Source organism: Battus philenor, unplaced genomic scaffold, assembly GCF_028537555.1.
Source record: "Battus philenor isolate CCGP_79_NKW_IND1 unplaced genomic scaffold, ilBatPhil1.0.hap1 SCAF_16, whole genome shotgun sequence".
NCBI classification, from domain to species: Eukaryota; Metazoa; Arthropoda; class Insecta; order Lepidoptera; family Papilionidae; genus Battus; species Battus philenor.
Window position 1 is genome coordinate 8585213 of NW_027181678.1, and position 18278 is coordinate 8603490.

Below are 18278 nucleotides of genomic sequence, written 5' to 3' on the forward strand. Positions count from 1 at the left end.
CCTGCGTATTAATAAAAAGACAAATATTACAAATATTATGGCGCCAAATTGATGTGTTAATATCTAAAACGGTGTTACCAACTTCTACTATTTAATAATTTACAATTATTGTAGATTATATATGACTAAACGAAAGCAAGCAATTGTAACAAAAGATGTTAAATCTACATTTAAATATGTGGTAAACATCGTATTTAATGTACATATTTTCTTGTATATATATTTATTTACAAAAAAAAAACTTGCGAAAAGATTAAAAACCGTATCTGATCAAGTTTTTGTTACAACTTTTGAAATAAAAATAACTGACATTTATTCATAAACTTTTTAGAAAATTTATTTCAATTCATGCATATTTCTTGATGCTAATTTGGTTAAGTATTTTAATTTATATCTCCACGCAAATTTAAAATGCAACGAGGTTCATATAACGAGTATGTAACTTAAGTAATACCTTTCTTCGGCGTTTATTGCATTTAAATGTCATATGTTTTTGAGTTAAAGAACATTACTTTGAATATATTCTATTACTATGTATTACTATGTATGGTATTATAAATCCGATACAAAATTATGTACTTCGAATGGAAAATGGAAAATGCAATATAAAGTTAAGAAGTTAAGTACAAAGATTATAAAAATGCAATCTATCAATGCAATGCCTTGTTTATGTAGACGTAGTAGCTGTTAGCCCGGAGGGACTTTTACATCGTCGTTATTAAACGCATCAGTGGTGCTCACCAGAAACGTTATTATGAAAGAAACAATATTTTTTTAAAATATTTTTTTATTTTATAAATAAGAATACTAATTTCATGGGTTATAAATTTTAAGCAATATACACGATGTCACTCTCGTTGACAAATTTGGGCGTCTCACAAACTAGTAATTACGCTTAAATACTGTGGAAATTTGTTTGACATAAAAAAAACTAATTATACATTAAAATGATCTTTGAACGGGATCTTTAGTCATATTTCATTATCATATTGTTTAACAAACAACAGTAATATTACTTAACATTCAATTTTCCTATGATTTTTGTAACTATAAGTGTTTATTAATTCAAGGTCAAAATTTTAATAATATCCAGTATAATAAAATTTAGTAGGCTTATAACCGAAAAAACTTTTATGTTACTTAGGAATTTTTATTAAGTCCTCCAATGTAAAAAACAATATATCATGTTTTTTTTAATCTGTAATTCGATTATATGATTTTACTTTCTCTGTTGTTATCTTTGCCTTTTCATACTTGCGACGTAAAAAAACTGTCTATTTCCGATAGTTTATGCTTTACTAAACTGCTGCGATGAAAAAGGCTTGATGCGGCGCAAACTGGAGAAATCATAATTATTTTTATAATTGCATCAAGAATTTTACCGTCTTATCCATCTAAGTTAAGGTAAGGGCGTAAGGTAACCCTACGGAAGTTAAGAAAAGTGATTATTTATTATGTTCATATATATTTCCTCCTATATCACAGCCATGTTGAAGTAGTGTTGATTTTAATCAGTTTTCGTCAGTTTATCGTTTAATAGCAAGTTAAATTTCACAAGTATATGTGACAGACCCAAGTTTTGTTTGTGTTGTGAAAACAAAGTTTAAGTCTTTACAAAATGAAAAGTGTTATAAAGTGCCATCGATTCTGGCGTCGAGGCGTTATATCCAAGGTAAGGCTGGACGTGTCTTCAATATACATCAGAACGTTGTAGTTCATACTAAACAAGTGACATCGATTCAAACTGTAAATCTTAATACTATTTATCCGTAAATATTAAAGCGAATATGATATTTTAGTAATGTTTGCTTTCGTGGAATGAAGATGATCTATACAGAGTGCCACGCTTATAATAGAAAATCATTGTCTTAATTTTATTTCAGATACCGATTTTACCATATAATTTGCAACTCCTAGACTCTTATTTTTGTTTTTTTTTTTACATGTTTTCTTTTATGTTAGTTTATAACATAATTAATAAATATTTTAAGACATCTAAACTATAACCAATAGGAAGAAATTTGTAGTGTTTGGATTTAATATAAGATAAATTTGCGATGCCTAACTCTCTATTTCAATATGTGTTGATTTGTGAAAGTTTTGGCAGGTTATCTACTAATGTTTTGTAATGATTGCTTGTTTGGGCTGGGTAATTTATCCACAGTAAGTGTTTTGAATTTTACAATTACCTACCATCTGTTCCCAGGAATGGATTCTGAAGATTCCCATGATGCTACAGGAGATGCTCACTCTTCTTCAAGCAGTAGTAGTTCCAGCTCCAGAAGTCGCAGAAGTTCAACTTCAGAGCAAAGTGATAATTATAAAAAGCAACCAAAATCTCCATCACGTTCCCCAGGTTCACCAAGATCAAATGGTCCACGATCTCCTTCTCCTGAAAGTCAGTCTCAATTCTCCCAAAGATCACCATTTTCTAGTAAACCACCATGTTCCCCAGATAATTTAAGCAGAGCACATTCTGATATCAATTCTCCTGAAAATTCAATCTCTGCCTCTCCAAGAGGACCTAAATCACCAGATGCCCCTAAGTCTCCAAGTGATATAGGGTCGAACATTGGATCACCTGAGCAACCTGAACATTATTCTTCTGCACCACCATCTGCTGGAGAAGGCCCAAAAACGCCACAATCGCCTAGTAGCTCTGCTAGATCACATCTTGGCTCACCAGGGTCTAGATCACGACCTGCTTCCCCTGATTCTGCATCGCAAGTTGCTTCACATTTAAGAAAGAGTCCAGACATTCATTCTCCTACTTCAAGCCCATCTCCAGACAGAAATTCTTCACAATCATCTCCAGTAAGATCACCTTTAGTCAAAAAATGTGATTGGAGTCCTAAAGAAAAATGGAGAAGACACACTAAAGCAGAACAAAAGATGGTAACAATTCCACATTGTCGCAGCAGATCAGAATCTAGTCAATCCAGCAGAAGTTCATCATATAACAAAAGAACTAATGTTAAAGATCCAGTCACTGAAGAAATCTCTGAAGGTGTTTTATCATTTATTTTTATTTTTTACTGAAATTTCATCTTGAGTTAAAAGTAAGATTTATACCAGAACATTATCATTATTTTAATCTGAAATCTGGTTTTTTCCTGAAGTTGAAGATATTAATATCCCAAAATATGTATTATAAATAAACAAAAAAATCATGTGGGTTTGAAATTACCAATTGTTAAAAACATGAGAAGATTAGTTTTTTCATCCCATACAGCGCCCACTGCAAGGCATAGGTCTTTCTGAAAGATATTTAATGGGGGATATACCATAATTGCCAAATTTGGTAGATAAGTTCGTGATTGCAGTGTGATATTATGGTACACAGAAGACGTTATTGCCAATCCTCTAGAAACATTTCTGAGCAATGGCAATCACATATAATTAATGCTATAATGTGAATTATCTAAGATTGTATTCTGAGAATTGAATCCATGATCAATGATCGCAGCAAATCTCAGTCCTCTATTGTTGGGCTACCATTGATCACATACTGACAAGGTAGTTGTCAATTATATTAATGAAGTAAACAAGAATAAAATAAATATGCTGCATTTTTTTTTAAATAATTTGTGGATATATGTGTATATTGGATTTCTATACAAGTTTATATATTTGGTAGGTGAAATGGAATCAGATCAAGAAGATCAGAAATCCCGGAGTAAATCTGTGACAAGTGATAAAAATGATGGAAAAGATCACAATATTAGCCATGAGGATTTATCTGATGTGTCTGATTTGGATTCAGTTGAACAGGATGATGCAGAAAAAGAAGTAAAGGTATAAATAAAATCATTATTAAAAAAAATTAAATTTCAATTATAGTTTAGATATACTCAGCACTATTTTGATTTTTTAGTTAAAATCACCACCAGAATCACCATCAAGAAAACAAGATGTCACTGGTAATGGAAAAATGGGTACAAGTTTACAATCCTCACCAAAATCAGATAATGGAAAAACTGATACACTAAAATTAGACAAGGTAAAATAATAATTTTAATTTGTTTTGTATGTAAATTTTCATTAATAAACACAATTAAATTATTTTAATTTAAATATATGCTTTCCATGTTGTTTCAAAGTAAAATTAACAGATATGAATAATAAATTGAAGGAATGTATTTTTTATATGTAATATTAAAAAAATGTGTGTTGATTATGAAAATTTGATAAGAATAATTTATTGTTATAAGTTTATGTATATATTTTTTATAGTTTGCCACTTTGTTTCTGTGAACTCATCTCCACAAAGCTATACCACCAATCCGTAAGGCAACCAGTATCAACTTCAACAGAAAGCGAGATAACAATAAAAGTGGTTGTGAATTTTTATTTCTAAAAAATGGTGCTGTATGAGCTGGTGCTAGACTATTGCCTATTGTGTGGATTGTTATTGGTCATCACCATTTCATCATTTAAGTGTTATGAAATAATGTTGTAGGTACCTCATGAAAAAACAAGTAATACAGAAGATGGAGAGGAGCAGCTAGATTTTGAAGCGGAAGAAGGGGAATGTATAGAAACTAAACCTAAAGATCAATCTAATGGTGAAGTGGAAACAATGAAAGAGAAAGGTTTGTGACATGACTTATTTGCCAATTTTTCCTCCTAAAACATATCTTAAAATTGTATTTGTCTGTTGTTCTTGTTGACCACATGAAATGTACTAACTTTTTTTTTTACATTAAATTGCTATATGAGAGAAAATATTTTTTTAATATATTATTTTTTAACTTGAACAGAAGATGTTACAGCGGGCCGTCGGTCTCGCGGATCGTCTCTAGAGGAAGGTGAAGTATCAGATGAGGCTGAACGTAGACCAGAAGAGAATGAGCCGCGCCCCGTTTGCAGATTTTTTTCGCGTGGCGCCTGCACTTGGGGTGTCAGTTGCCGGTAAGTGTAAATTTATATTTAGTATCTTTATTCTCAACGTTTGTAATTTTGTTAGGTTAATATAAATCCCTTATAATAAAAAGTATTAACATATTTATTTATAAATATATTTGATCTTTTAATGTGTATTTAACAAAAGGTTATGTGTATATTTCAGTAGACACTTTTTACAGGTTTCTTCACCCAGGTGTAACAGATAAAGGCAATTACAATATGTTCGATGTTGTTCGCGGAGTTCCCACAGGCGGGCCATACACCGCGCCGTCACGAGACGCTGCGCCTCCAGAATCCGCTTGGGAAAGAGGGCTGCGAACTGCTAAAGAGGTTTTTAAATCTTATATTCACTCTTACTCTATTTTATCAAAATCAATCATATAATTTTGTTTAAGAATTTAAAGAAGGATTTGAGAAGAAGCAATGTATATAATACACACTAGTTTGTGCAAACTATATTCCAACTATAGAAGAAAATTAAGATGGTAGTCGAATAATAATTTTGATTATTTCTTTTATATTTTCTGTGGACATACACCAAAATCTTATTTGGTAAAGATTTCTACTCACACTTTTTATTGATAGAAATATAAATATTTTATTTTATAACTTAAAAAAAATTATTATTTTATAATTTGGACTTGTGAATTTGCTTTTAATTGCTAATCTTATGTTTTTAAACATATAGTAAAAAATATGATATTTTTGCTATATTTTATATGTACAAAATTTGTGTAACAGATGTTGAGAATAGCGAACAAACGCAAAGAACAAGACATGGATTTTGAAGAAAAGAAACTTCATCTTTCTGTGGGCGGTGTTGTGCACGATCCTGATGCAGAGTTGGCGTACGCAGCCGCTGCGGTCGGTGCCTCGCCGCCTCATCAGCACGACCTGCCGAGTCACCGCGACCCCGACCTGTATGGGTGAGCATTGAACATATTAATTTTACATCAAAATCTCTGCTAAATCTTGCTAGTTCCTTTAAATCCATAGTACCCAAAGTGGTTCCCCAGATGTACTCCATCCAGTCCAAGGGAGGTTCGTTGTTGGCGTGACCAAAAAATAGAGATACATAATTCTTTAGCGGGAGGTTTATGAACATATAGCTGCTTATATATGAGCAGATAATATTAAAAGAGCAAAGTTAGTCATATCTTATATAGTTAGTTATATCTAATCTTCACGTATTTTGTCTAGTTTTGTGAATGTGATAGTAATGCAGCTGCCAGTCTACATGAACCAGTGAAATTAGAAAGTTTTCTATGAGAAACTCTGCTCTAGATATTAAATATTTAATTTTTTCAGTAATTAGCGTTACCGAGAGACTTTTTAATATCAAATTTGTTGATCTGTTAAAATCAAACTAACAATACTTACAAAACATATTTTGGTTTTAAACGCTGTAAGAATTTTGGAAAAATGCGATTAACCGGAGACTATTCTAACATGTCATTTCTTTTCTATTGATTGACGTCAAATGTTTGACATCTAGCAACAAAAGTATTAATGTACTCTATAGTTTGTATGGAAATAGAAAGAGTCATCTTTTACCATTTTCCAGACAATTCTTCATTTTTTTCTCTTCGTAAGAATTTTTCTCATGTCTCATCTTATAACTAAAATATGAAAAAGAATTTTTCCGACCATGGCTGAGTTCCGATCTCGAGTTAAGCTTATAGCAATATATATTTTACTTACATGGAAAAATTTTTTTAGACAAGGACATAAATACTAAAATGACATATTAGATATCATAGAGATATAGAGGCAAAAGATTTGTCTAAACTCGTGAGCTTCTAAACTTATTGCTAAAGAGTATTGATAATTAATATTTGATACAAATTAAGCCTAAGATAAAGATCGCCATTGTTGGTAATTATTGTTACATATTCGTTATTTATATTTTTGTTACATTGCGGATTGCAGTCGGCCGTACGGTCCAGTGTACCGCGGCCGGTTTCCGAGGCCCGTTATAGACGAGCGCGAACGGTACTACGAGCGCGAGCGACTCTACGAGCGCGAACGCATGTACGAGCGCCCGCCGCACTACGACGAGCGCACCGCCCTGCCCGACGAAATACCATTCCACAAGGTACGTGGACCGTACCCGCTTAGCTTGGCAATGCTACACGATTGAATCAGGAATAAACAACTTAATGTTAACTTGGGAATATGTTAAAAGCAATGTGATCCATGACAAATTGTTGGGCATGTGTGATCTTGTGTAGAAACTGGTTAAAAGAGCTCATTTAAGAACCTTTTTGTTTTTCCATTATGTACATATTGTCCGTTATATATGTACTTTCAAGTAATACATTATTTGGATTAACAGAGACGAGTTCGTTCGTCTCGAGAGGTGATAGTGCAAAGGGCAGAGGTGGAGCGAAGAGAGGGACGCGAGGCTCGTGTGCGCGACCCGCGAGATGTTCGGGAGGGAAGAGAAGGACGGGAGCCACGCGGCGACGATTGGGCCGATCCCTGGATGCGTGCAGAGCCTGCTGCGCGGCGCCGACGTCCGCCTTCCTCGGAAGACTCGTATAGCACATCAAGGTACCGTATTACTGTTTACTGTTTCCAAAAAATGTATGGTAAAGCCGTTTATTTTAACATTTAATTACAATGTATTTTACAAAGTGGTCCACCCTTTACTTTGCTAGTGATTAGTAATTCTGGCTCTTCTGTGGCAGTTGTTTTCTAAAATTGACAAAGCTTCTTAAATTTGAAGTATTATTTTATTGATTTTCAATATAGATATTTCATGAGAACACACCATGCAGACATTCAATTCATCTCCGACCTTCATTGTTCTACATTAATCCATCTATATTTATTTCGTTTGGTCAGTTTTTAACAAACATTTCATATATTTTTGAGTTCTGTTATTTTATTTTACACCTGCTTTTTATTTTAAACAGAAAGTTCTTCTGAAATATCTATTACATTTGATTAATTTGTTATAAAAAAATCAGTAAAACTACATACAAAAATGGCATTAAAGAAATTAAAATTTGAAGCAAATTTCAAAAATAACATTTAAAAATTTCTTTGTCAACATAGTTATAATTTAAAACAAACTATTCAATTTTACCAAAGCTTGTTCAACATTTTTACTTTGTTAAATATTTCTTTGCATTTCAAATTATTTTATTTTATGATAACAAAAGAGTAATATTATATAACAACACAATTGGCTGTGTTGATTTTGCTAGAAGGTAGTTTTTTTTTATTATTTCATTTGTTTTTCCAAAGAGATGGTGTGTAGCAGTTTAAAGATATACTAATCGGAGCATTCGCTCCCCTCGCTTCGATCCCCTCCTCCGGCAAATGGGTTTGCTTTCATTCTTATATCGTGGTGTTTTGGTGTTCAATTTCCGTTGAACCTCATCTCTATTCTTCATAACTATTGCATGTTACGTTACTATCACGTAATAATAAATCATTGGGATTCGCTAATTTCCGAGTGTGGTGCGCGTGATGGAATGTCCGTATGTGTTCGTGTGTGCGCAACATGCACACGGCGAGTGTGTGTGCATGTGAGCGTGTGTGAGATGCGTGTGTGTCCCCACCTCCCCCGGCGTCCTTTTGAGTCCACAGCTCTTCAAATTCCAGCTCGCGTAGTTCGGGCTCGGCGGGAGCTCGACGCAAGAGGAGGGCGTCTTCATCCTCTCGTCAAAGGTAACTTTCGGTTGGTCGTTCCCAATACCAACTGACTCAATAAAATGTTTATCACGCTAACCAATATATTATTACTAACAATAATTTTATTTCAATTTTAATTATTTCTCTTTTAACTTAGCGTTAAATTGAGAAAGGACATCTCATGCTTTTAAGTATAATAATTCTATTATATTCCAGGGGAATAAAATGTACGTGAAATAAAGATTAATGGAAATACATTGGGGAAAATGAGCATATATTTTATTTTAATATTTTTAGTTCATTATGAAATTAGAAATTGAAATTGTTTTCCATTACTATAAAAATATTTTTAAAAAATATATTTAATACAAATAATCCAGACTTAGTATTTAGGGCGCGTTTTTTTTTCTGCATCTTTATCAACAAAAAATATTATCAACTTATATTATCAACAAAACACAAATTATATTATCAACAATAAATAAACTTTTACATACATTGGATAAAAACATAATGTTCAATTCTAACCCGCTCATCGTAAATATCAAATACTTTGGATAAGTGGAGCTATACATTTTTTTAATTTTCAGGTACCAAAATTTTCAAATTTTAATTCCAACAAAATTAAAAAAAAAGTCACTGGACAGTACAAATGTACTGTCAAGTGACTTTTTTTTTGGTAGACTTTTTTTGGTATTTACCAAAAAATATTCCACTTATTCTAATATTCGGTCATAATAAAAACCAATATTTTATATAAATAACATACATTTAACATTATTAATATTATAACATCCTAATAATTCCTTTGTTTCATTATACATGCAATAATTTTAATAAAATTTGCTTTAAATAGTTGCTATTTATACGATTCTCGTTATACCCAATACACAGGACTGCACAAAAGTTTATAATTTTTAATTCTACAATAACAAACTGGTTTATTGTAATAAAAATAGAAAAATCGAAAATTTAAAATTTGGTGTAAATTGAATATAATTTGCATACTCTATGAAAGCATAAGCAATTTGCAATTGGTTATCATCAATTTTATTGTAGTAGGCTAGTATGTTTGATGCTATTTTACAGCTTATGGCAATTTGTATGGAGGTCTTTGTCTATCAGAGGGGAGAGATGGAAAGAATAAAATACTTATGATATTATATGTTCGGTGCAGGCTGTCGCCGTCGGTGATTGTGCGCGAGAGGCGGCTGGCGAACGCGCGAGCCACCGCCATGAATCCACCGGCGCCGCGGCGTCGCGCGCCGTCACCCGCGGCCGCGCGACAGCTGGCCGCCAACCCACCGCCGCCAGCCTCCCACCGTCATAAGGTCTATACACCGTGCACTGCTACAGTCTCCCAATCTGGTGGAACATTTAATGTAACAGTTTTAACAGATTTTTTAATGACAGTTTTTGTGATGCGGCCTTGTAAAGAAGTTTGTCGTATTGATATTTCTCAAGTAGAGAAATAAAACTCCTTTTTTTGTTGTATATCAGAAGATATCCTTCGTACGATTGATATCGATTCTTGAGGAGCAAGAGAAGGTACAATAAGTACCTAAGGATGTTACGGGGTAAATAGGTATTTACCGTGTAACATCCGCAACGGTAGGCATTTAGTATATTAAATAGCAAGTGCCACCAGCGTGCGTATATGCGAGCGGTGCGTGCAGGTGGGGCGCGGGGAAGCGTTCTTACCCTCCAATAGCACAGCAGATTGCGGCCGCCGTCATGCTGCGCTTCGTCTAGTTATGCATATATGCAAAGACCGCAGCCACTGGACGCTACGATCGACCTTAAGAAAAATGTTATCTTTTTATCCAGGGTAGCTACAGAAGCTTTTAGCACACTGCGATAAAAACCTCATTGAATATTTAAATAACCAAACGACATTTTTCAATGACAAATAAAGCAAAGGTTTGTCAACTCAGAACAGCACTCTGCATATATACTTACACAAGTAACCTAAATCTGTCTGCACAGGAAGAACCTGATCCATATGGCCGAAGCAAAGTTTCAAGTCACAACAGGAACAGGAAGAAATATTCAAGATCATCATCTTCTGGATCAGGTAAAACATTTTGGATCTACTCTTAAAAAAAGGCCATATAGTAATTATTATTTTGTCATACTTTATTACTTCCTATAATATTAAACAGGTGTGATTTTGTTTTAAAACCTATCTATTTGTTGGATAGTACATAATTATTCGATTTCTGTAAAAAAAAAATAGTTTTGCCAGTCTACTCTTGATAGTGATCTAACACTTCCTAAAGAAATTAAATTTTGAAATTGATCAAGTACATGTATTAACACTTCAATTTAGCCATCTTGGCAACATTTGCTCGCTAAATGCATGTGTGGTTGTTATCACAATGAAAAACTGCATTATTTTTGTTACGCAATGGAATTATTGATTTGTTTTGCGTTTTTGTATATTTTTTTGTTATAGTTTCATAGTCTTCACTGTTTCAATATATGTGTAGATTGTTCAAAAAATATTGTGAATTTCGTATTTTTTATAATTATTTATTTATTCGTGAACATTGTCTTGGAAGGACTGTTTGTGATTGGAATACCATAGATTTAAAATCACTACTTGTAGACGCTTTTAAAACAACAAGTAAGTTATTTGCTCCCTAGAATCGTCAACGTCATCTAGCGAGTCGGAGAGCGAGACTCACTCGTCGTCGACATCCGGCAGCTCGGGCGCGCGTCGCGCTCGTCACGCACGCCTTTTGAACGCCGCAGCTCGACCAAGGTATGGAACGTCTCTAACTATGGGACACGGTTTATGTTTTCTTTTTGTTTCTGAGGCGGAGTAGAAGGTTTTCGGGTGTTAAGTTATCCAGTCTCTGGGAGGAGTTCAAACAAGGTTATGTGAAATTTCTTTACACTAAAACCTCCCTGGTGGTCACCCTCTCCGCTTTGGATAGCCCGAGGTAAGCGTTGTTCGCGCTACCAAAACCCTCGTGTTGTTGTCACAATGGTTCGAGATCACGTCGATCCATTCTCCATCTCAGAGTCGATTAAGCTAGTGGGAGTTTAGGATGCTCACCCTAAACACCAGCGACCACTCAGAGAGCTCCGTTTCCGGTAAGAGAACACCATTCTTTGAAAGGTCGTCATGAGACGCTTACCTGCGCCGACGGCGTTGTTTTCGAGTGAGATCTGTCCTTTGCCGAACCCGTTCGGCCGCCTCCTTCTGGACTATGACGGGCTCACAAAAGGAGACTATCCACGTCGATGATAGGTTCGATCTCGTCTTGGATCCGCAATTCCAATTGCCATACCAGGCATTCCACAAGCGTGTGCAAGGCGTAATTCTAAGGTACTGACAACACTGTCAAGTATTGGTAATATGGTTAACAGTCCATCTGAAACGTGTCGCAGTGCAGTACTTGTGTTAAATATAAAAATCATTAATAACTTTACAGAATAAATCCAAAATCAAGTTCCGGTTTAGCCGCCGCGGTTTCGACGGTTGTTAGCAAGAAAGAGTCTACTAGTGACAAAGGTAATAATTAGTTATTTAATCGAAACTGAATTATAGTACTCCGCGGGTTCGAAAAAACGCAAAGGGCGCTTAGCCTGAGATCTCTTTTATGATAGCAAAGCTTTGAGGCCTCGCGGGGGCCGCTATATACAACTATTTTACGGGAATGGGAGGCCGCCGAGCTCTTAAATCGCTTTAGTGGACGCTCCATAGTAGTGTTTCCGTGGGACCCACCATATTACCCACAAGGCAACTTGATAAGTAGACTAGGCACGGGTATGACCCTTTCCCTTTATTATAAAAAATATATGATATATAGGGAGGCGTAAAAATTTTAGAAAGGCTTAAAGGAGGCATGGCATATAAAAGGTTGTAAAATACTTCTCCATAGAGTGACTAGGCCACAGGGCTTAAAGAAAGCTCGGCTTGAGCTGACACTCGTCGATAATATCCATTTAGCGTCCTGACATAAGGGCGCCCTAAAGGCTAATGTCACTACTGTAACTTCGGATTGCGTTAGCTCTGAGAGATAAGTGGCGAAAGTAACTTTAGCAAGGCTTCCATATTTTCAATTTATTGCTTAGTACTAGATATTTATATATTACTTTTAGATTAAATATTTTTTAGTTTTCTTACTAATCCGTTGGTGAAATTGGTCACATTAAAATAAAAAAACAAAGATCTAAATGAAGAAATTTGAATTCCAAATTTAACCTGTGTTGTTATTAGTATAAATTATAATATATTTTTACACCTAGATATCCCTGGGAAAAAACGATCTGCTACATCTCCTGTCAGTGGAGCTGCGCCACCAAAAAAATCAGTATCAAGAAGAGAAGAGCTTTTGAAACAGTTGAAAGCCGTAGAAGACGCCATAGCTAGAAAACGTTCTAAAATATAAGAGATTTGTTTTGAAATGCAACAAAACATTCAGTGCATTTATCTATTTATTTTATTTGTCGACCGCCTGGTTTCGTTTGAAACATCTCTTTTAGTGAGTCAGTATTGCCGTGACTGTTAAATGACACATATTCTTTCGGTGTTACATTGCATTATTGTCAATGGAGTTTTTGCAATTAATGTTGTGGAACGCGGTTGTAAAGTAAACTATTTTTCTATCTATAATATTTCATGACTTCCTCTTGAAAGATTTATAAGAAAAAATCAAATATTAAAGTAGGTCCATTTACTAAGGTTTTAACTATTAGACATGTTACAGTGTATGTGGCACTAATTTGAATCTTTTAATACACTCAATAGCTATAGATATTTGCAGTCGATCAGCTTGTTAGCTTATTGAAAATAAAAATAGTAACCTAATTTACTAGGTTTAGACGAATAATGATCATTTAGTGTTGAAAACAAGAAGTTATTAATAAATAATTTTTCAATATCACATTGTTTCATTTCCCAAAATTAAGCAAGAAAATTGATTTACACTAAATAACTTAATTTCAATTCGACTAAAAATTTCGTCGCTTTTTGTTTCCTAAATTGAAAAGGATATTTCGATATTTTGCATTTAATAATATGCAATATTCAGGCTGCCATACGCATATTACAAACCACTGACTGAGGGTAAGTAGTTCAATGCTTATGTTCAGTGTGTCGCGTAAATGATTGTTTTGCAAAGAGAAATTAAATTTTTTTTCTTATTATATTTCAAAATCTCTTGGTTGGTATAAGTGGAATCGTCATTATAATCCAAGTACGTAATAGTCTCAGGAATTGTAGACTTTAAAAAAATAGAGATAAGACTTGTTTAATGTGGGCAAGAAATAAAAAAAATATTTTGGCTGCATTGCTCTTTATATCTTCTGCATGTCTATATTGTACATATTTACATCAACATCATATATCTGTTACAATATGAACTTTAGCTAAAAAATATTTCCGTGATGAATTATTTCTTACTAGTATTTGGTCTTGATCAGATTTTAAAAATTCTAATAATGCATTGAAAGCAATATATCCTATTCCAGCACACTTGGCTTCTGTAAAACTGAAGGCTCCTTTGGAAACATATCCCAATATAGGTCTTGAACATGAGCTACGAACTGTTGTTATATTTGATGGTAACCACAGCTCTCTCATATGCTTGACGTACTCTGATGGCTTAGATTTGTTAGATTTTTTAGTAACATTTTGATGCTGAAAATGAAAGAACGTAATTTTTCTTTACTGAAAAATAAGACTCATAAATATGCAATAATATTCCAAGAAAAATGAATTATTAAAAATTGTTCAAACCATACACAACAAGCAAGTATAGAGGGAGGTATTATAATGAATTTTTATCTCCTAACAGATCATGATTTTATTCATATGTCAGACTTGAAACAATGAAAATCACAAATTTTGAATTGAAAGTTATTCTATTTTATAAATACCGTAGCTCGGGCTTTTTTAATTTTTCTTCGTTTTCTTTTAACTTGTTTCAAAAGTTGCAAATGTTGTTTCCTCTTTTCTTTTCTTAATTTCTCATTTAAATCTTCATGTACAGGTTCAAATAAAGTTTTAATTGCTTTAATGTCATTCCTTTGTGGTAAACATATAATTGCATGTTGTTTTAAATTCCCCTTGCCTTCTATTTGTAAGAATATTGGAACCAAACATGATTCTGCCCTATCTATGTGAGGGACCATTTTTTTGTGAACAATACACTCCTGAAAGTAAAAAGAAATTAAAGTATGCCTACTAAAATTTCAATTAAATACCTTGAGATAAAATAATGACTACATGGTTGAAGTTGCTTCTTGGACAAAGTAAAATTATTTTAATTACATTATTATATGTTTGTCTACATAAATTTGGATATGGGCCTGTCATTTTAGAATAGAAAAAATTAATTTGTAATAACATTTTTCAGTAATTACTTTATACAGTGTTATTGGAAATAGGTAAAAATTTAATTTTGCCATTGCTATTTTATTCCTTTGAGACAATTACAAAATACATATGTAAATTCAATAGAATTTAAAATGTGATTACCTGTAACATGCCTAATAATTTTCTGTTTCTTAAAATATAAAAGTCATTAACAATATTTGTACTCCAATCACTCAGCAAAATTTTCCAAGGGCATAGAAACGGGCTGTTTATGGCTAATTTTTGGAAATTGACTCTTTTACTTGGTGGTCTACGAAAATATTTTTCTTTCAACTCTTGTTCTATTCTTTTCTCCTCTAACTTTCCTGCCTCAGAGTCTGGTGGTAAAAAGCATTCCCCTGTTTCAAAAGCTACATTCTCTGTTTCCCTTAAGCCTCCTGGGCGACCACCAAACATAACAAAAGTTTGCCAAAATGGTAGACCATAACCAGCAGGTACAATAATGTCCCATCCACTGCCATACCCTGAATAAAAATTTTGTGTTTAATACCAATACTAGTAATCCTGTTATTTATACTGTCAGTTTACTGTAACATTATTAGAAATAAAGATATGATAAAATTTATTGTATAAATTCAGTGTCTTACATAGAATATTGGTTTCCAAATATCTAAATAGTTGTTTGCTTTAGGCCATTATTACAAATTACAAGAATTATAGATGCAGAACAAAATAATTAATGTTTTTTGTATGAAAACATTGCTTTATGTCAATACTCAACATTTTAATATTCTTATCATAGACATATGAAAATCTGAAAGGTATTACTCCAACGAACATTAAGTTTTGAATTAGTTGCTATAGGAATACTTTTTAATTACACAGTTGAACTTATTCCAAGAATTAGTAGTAGATGTGTAATGATATATTTACCAATTTTTTTAAGATTTGTTTGCCGTGCTCCAGGTTTCTGAATTAAAACTATTGGTATACTCTGCACTTCTGGATCATCTTCATTAATTTCTCCAGGCACTAATTGAGTTTTTGTTATGTGCTCTATAAACTGTGCATTAGTCATTTGTTTACTTTTAATTTCTTTACATAAACTTATATTCCATATTGGTGAATGTGAAACATAAGATGGAATGTTAACTAATGAAGCCATATTCAGATCTTCGCAGTTTCCATTTTGAGCTTTACTGCGATATTTAGGTCTACTTAATCGCGGATCTTTTATTATTAATCCAATAATCAAAGAAGGTGGTAACAGTGATGGCGAAAAAGCTTGTTTAACATTTTCCCAATACTCAGATTTTTGCTCAAGGCTGAGAGATGATATATCTTTAATGGATGAGAACCAGGCATTTGTAGGAATTTTATCTTTAACATCTAAACATTTAATAGTAGAACTTAAAACAGCTTGACTTTTAGGTCCAGTTAAACGAAATATGTTAAAAGATTTAGACATAATATTGATTCTTACATTAGAATATTTATTGGAAATTTTTCGCTTTTTTTCTACATGCCCACTATATGTTGACCCTTCTTTTCCAGGACTTTTTATGTTTAATAATACAGACTCCACCTCTTTTATTTGTGAAGGGTGGATGAACAGCCAAAGTTCTTTTTCAGAATTATCATTAGATATCCAAATAAATCTGACTTTTCCAATATAACCTGAAGGGTAAGTACCCGGATTATAAAGGTGAATAGATCCTTCTCTTTTTCCTTCAATATAAGCTTTTGCATCAATACTAAGTCCACAAGACTTATTTGTAACACTTCTGAACATATCTGCTATAACATCAACAGGTCCTGACACTTGGATAGGAGTATAATATGAAATATCTTGTAACAAACAATGAGCAGAACTAGCTCTGTAACATGCGCGAAAAGCTTTATCACAGGGACGGTCTGCAATACGGTACCCCCAACGGTTAACCATATGAAATCTTTTCGCGTGCCAAATGTGGGTTTCTAGCCATATATGTTTCGTTTGCCGCCTGTTGTACTCATTTAACAAATTTGAAGGGCGCCGGCGATACTTCCTGGATGGTCGTTTTTGTTTAGGTGGTAATCCACTCTTTTTTAACTGTTCTAAGTGTCCTTCTCGCAATTTTATAGGCAGCCGTTTACAATTATGACTCATAACTCTACGCCTCATGTGGACAGGTAGAGTTTGAAAAATTAACTTTGTTTTACTTGGACGAAGAATACTTTCAGACATTGCTGCAATTTCGATGCTCCGCGAAGCCGTAAATTTAAAGTTATTTGCTGAAAAAGGCAAGTTTTCCTCGCCACCCAAAGTGGCATCGAATTGTGAAGTTTCCATCGCGAAGATATTACTTTTACAAGTATTACAATATTCTCTCAAATTCAAACAATTATACTTGACATATTAATGACGTTAAGTTAACCTCAACCGTATTTAGCGCACACTTTGTTAGGCTTTTTGACAGCAAAACTGTGTTGCTATTTTTAAGTGATATAATTTAGCTCCACACCAATACCACCTAACTGCGTCGTGATTATGTTCTGAAAACACGATGCAAAGTGAATGAAGATTATCTGTAGCAAACCATGTATAGATCGAAGATAGGTTCAATGGTTACGAAAATACCACTTTTAGCAAAGAAAATTAAAAAAAGTAAGCATTTGAAAATTTAATATGAAATTTTATTTCATACATACAAAAAACAAAAAAAAAAAACGTTTTCAATTAAAAGAAAATAAACAATTCAATTAATAATAAAATTCTAATTAATCAATGTTTGTTGTCGTAAGTCGACTTTCTTTCACCAATATTGGTCCAATGTTTGCTGAACAGCTTTTTTTTCAACATGAAATAAATTTACTTGTAGCGATTGATATTCACATCATCCGCCTGGGTCACTTTAAAACTTCCGCCATCAGGATCGTTTTTTTTTTTAAAAAAATCTTCCTAGCCTTATCAATCAAACATATCGCTTTGAAAAATTATTATGAATGGAAATTCAAATTTTAAATAGAAGATAGCACAATCAACCACAGTCATTATTGTTTATGCTAGTAAAATATTACATAGTATTTATTTTATTACTTATGTTATGCGTTGGCTGCTGTTTTCGGTTACCGATTTGGCGTAGCGTGTTTAAAGACATTTCGATTGAAAGTGATTTTATTGCTTTGATTTTTGCTTTTTCTCTGTTAATGTTAATGCTGTTAGCCCTAAGGCTTTTATAGCTTCATCGGTACTGAGTTCACGGAGCGGAAGGGTCCGTGAACTAGAATTGATTTTATTTCGATTAATAACTTCTATCTGTATGTGCGAATGAGGGCGCTCCATTTGGCGTCCCTCTCGCAAGTCCCTCTCGCACACTTTAAGAGGGAGTGCCGCATAAAACGCGGATTTCGGATCTGCGAG

At 33.5% G+C, this 18278-nt stretch overlaps 2 protein-coding genes across 6 annotated transcripts; one reads left to right on the forward strand and one right to left on the reverse strand.

Annotated features, from left to right (window-relative positions):
• Positions 1-1270: 1270 nt before the first annotated feature.
• Positions 1271-13406, forward strand: LOC137919225 (zinc finger CCCH domain-containing protein 18). 5 transcript variants are annotated; one of them, XM_068762232.1, is made up of 16 exons: positions 1271-1672; positions 2207-3007; positions 3638-3795; positions 3875-4000; positions 4460-4592; positions 4761-4911; positions 5085-5235; positions 5647-5831; positions 6835-7000; positions 7241-7458; positions 8503-8583; positions 9725-9878; positions 10534-10621; positions 11194-11311; positions 11988-12067; positions 12805-13406. In XM_068762232.1, the coding sequence occupies exons 2-16, from the start codon at positions 2209-2211 to the stop codon at positions 12945-12947; spliced, it is 2751 nt and encodes a 916-aa protein (XP_068618333.1). In that variant the 5' UTR covers positions 1271-1672; positions 2207-2208; the 3' UTR covers positions 12948-13406. The 5 variants fall into 5 exon arrangements, with proteins under 5 accessions (XP_068618333.1, XP_068618336.1, XP_068618335.1 ...); XM_068762235.1 differs by having other exon boundaries at positions 8518-8583; XM_068762234.1 differs by having other exon boundaries at positions 4764-4911.
• A 446-nt stretch (positions 13407-13852) lies between these two features.
• On the reverse strand, positions 13853-17338 carry Pop1 (POP1 ribonuclease P/MRP subunit). The gene is made up of 4 exons (XM_068762264.1): positions 15809-17338; positions 15038-15399; positions 14437-14712; positions 13853-14197 (listed from the first exon to the last, which is right to left on the reverse strand). The coding sequence occupies exons 1-4, from the start codon at positions 17205-17207 to the stop codon at positions 13898-13900; spliced, it is 2337 nt and encodes a 778-aa protein (XP_068618365.1). The 5' UTR covers positions 17208-17338; the 3' UTR covers positions 13853-13897.
• Between the last annotated feature and the right edge of the window lie 940 nt (positions 17339-18278).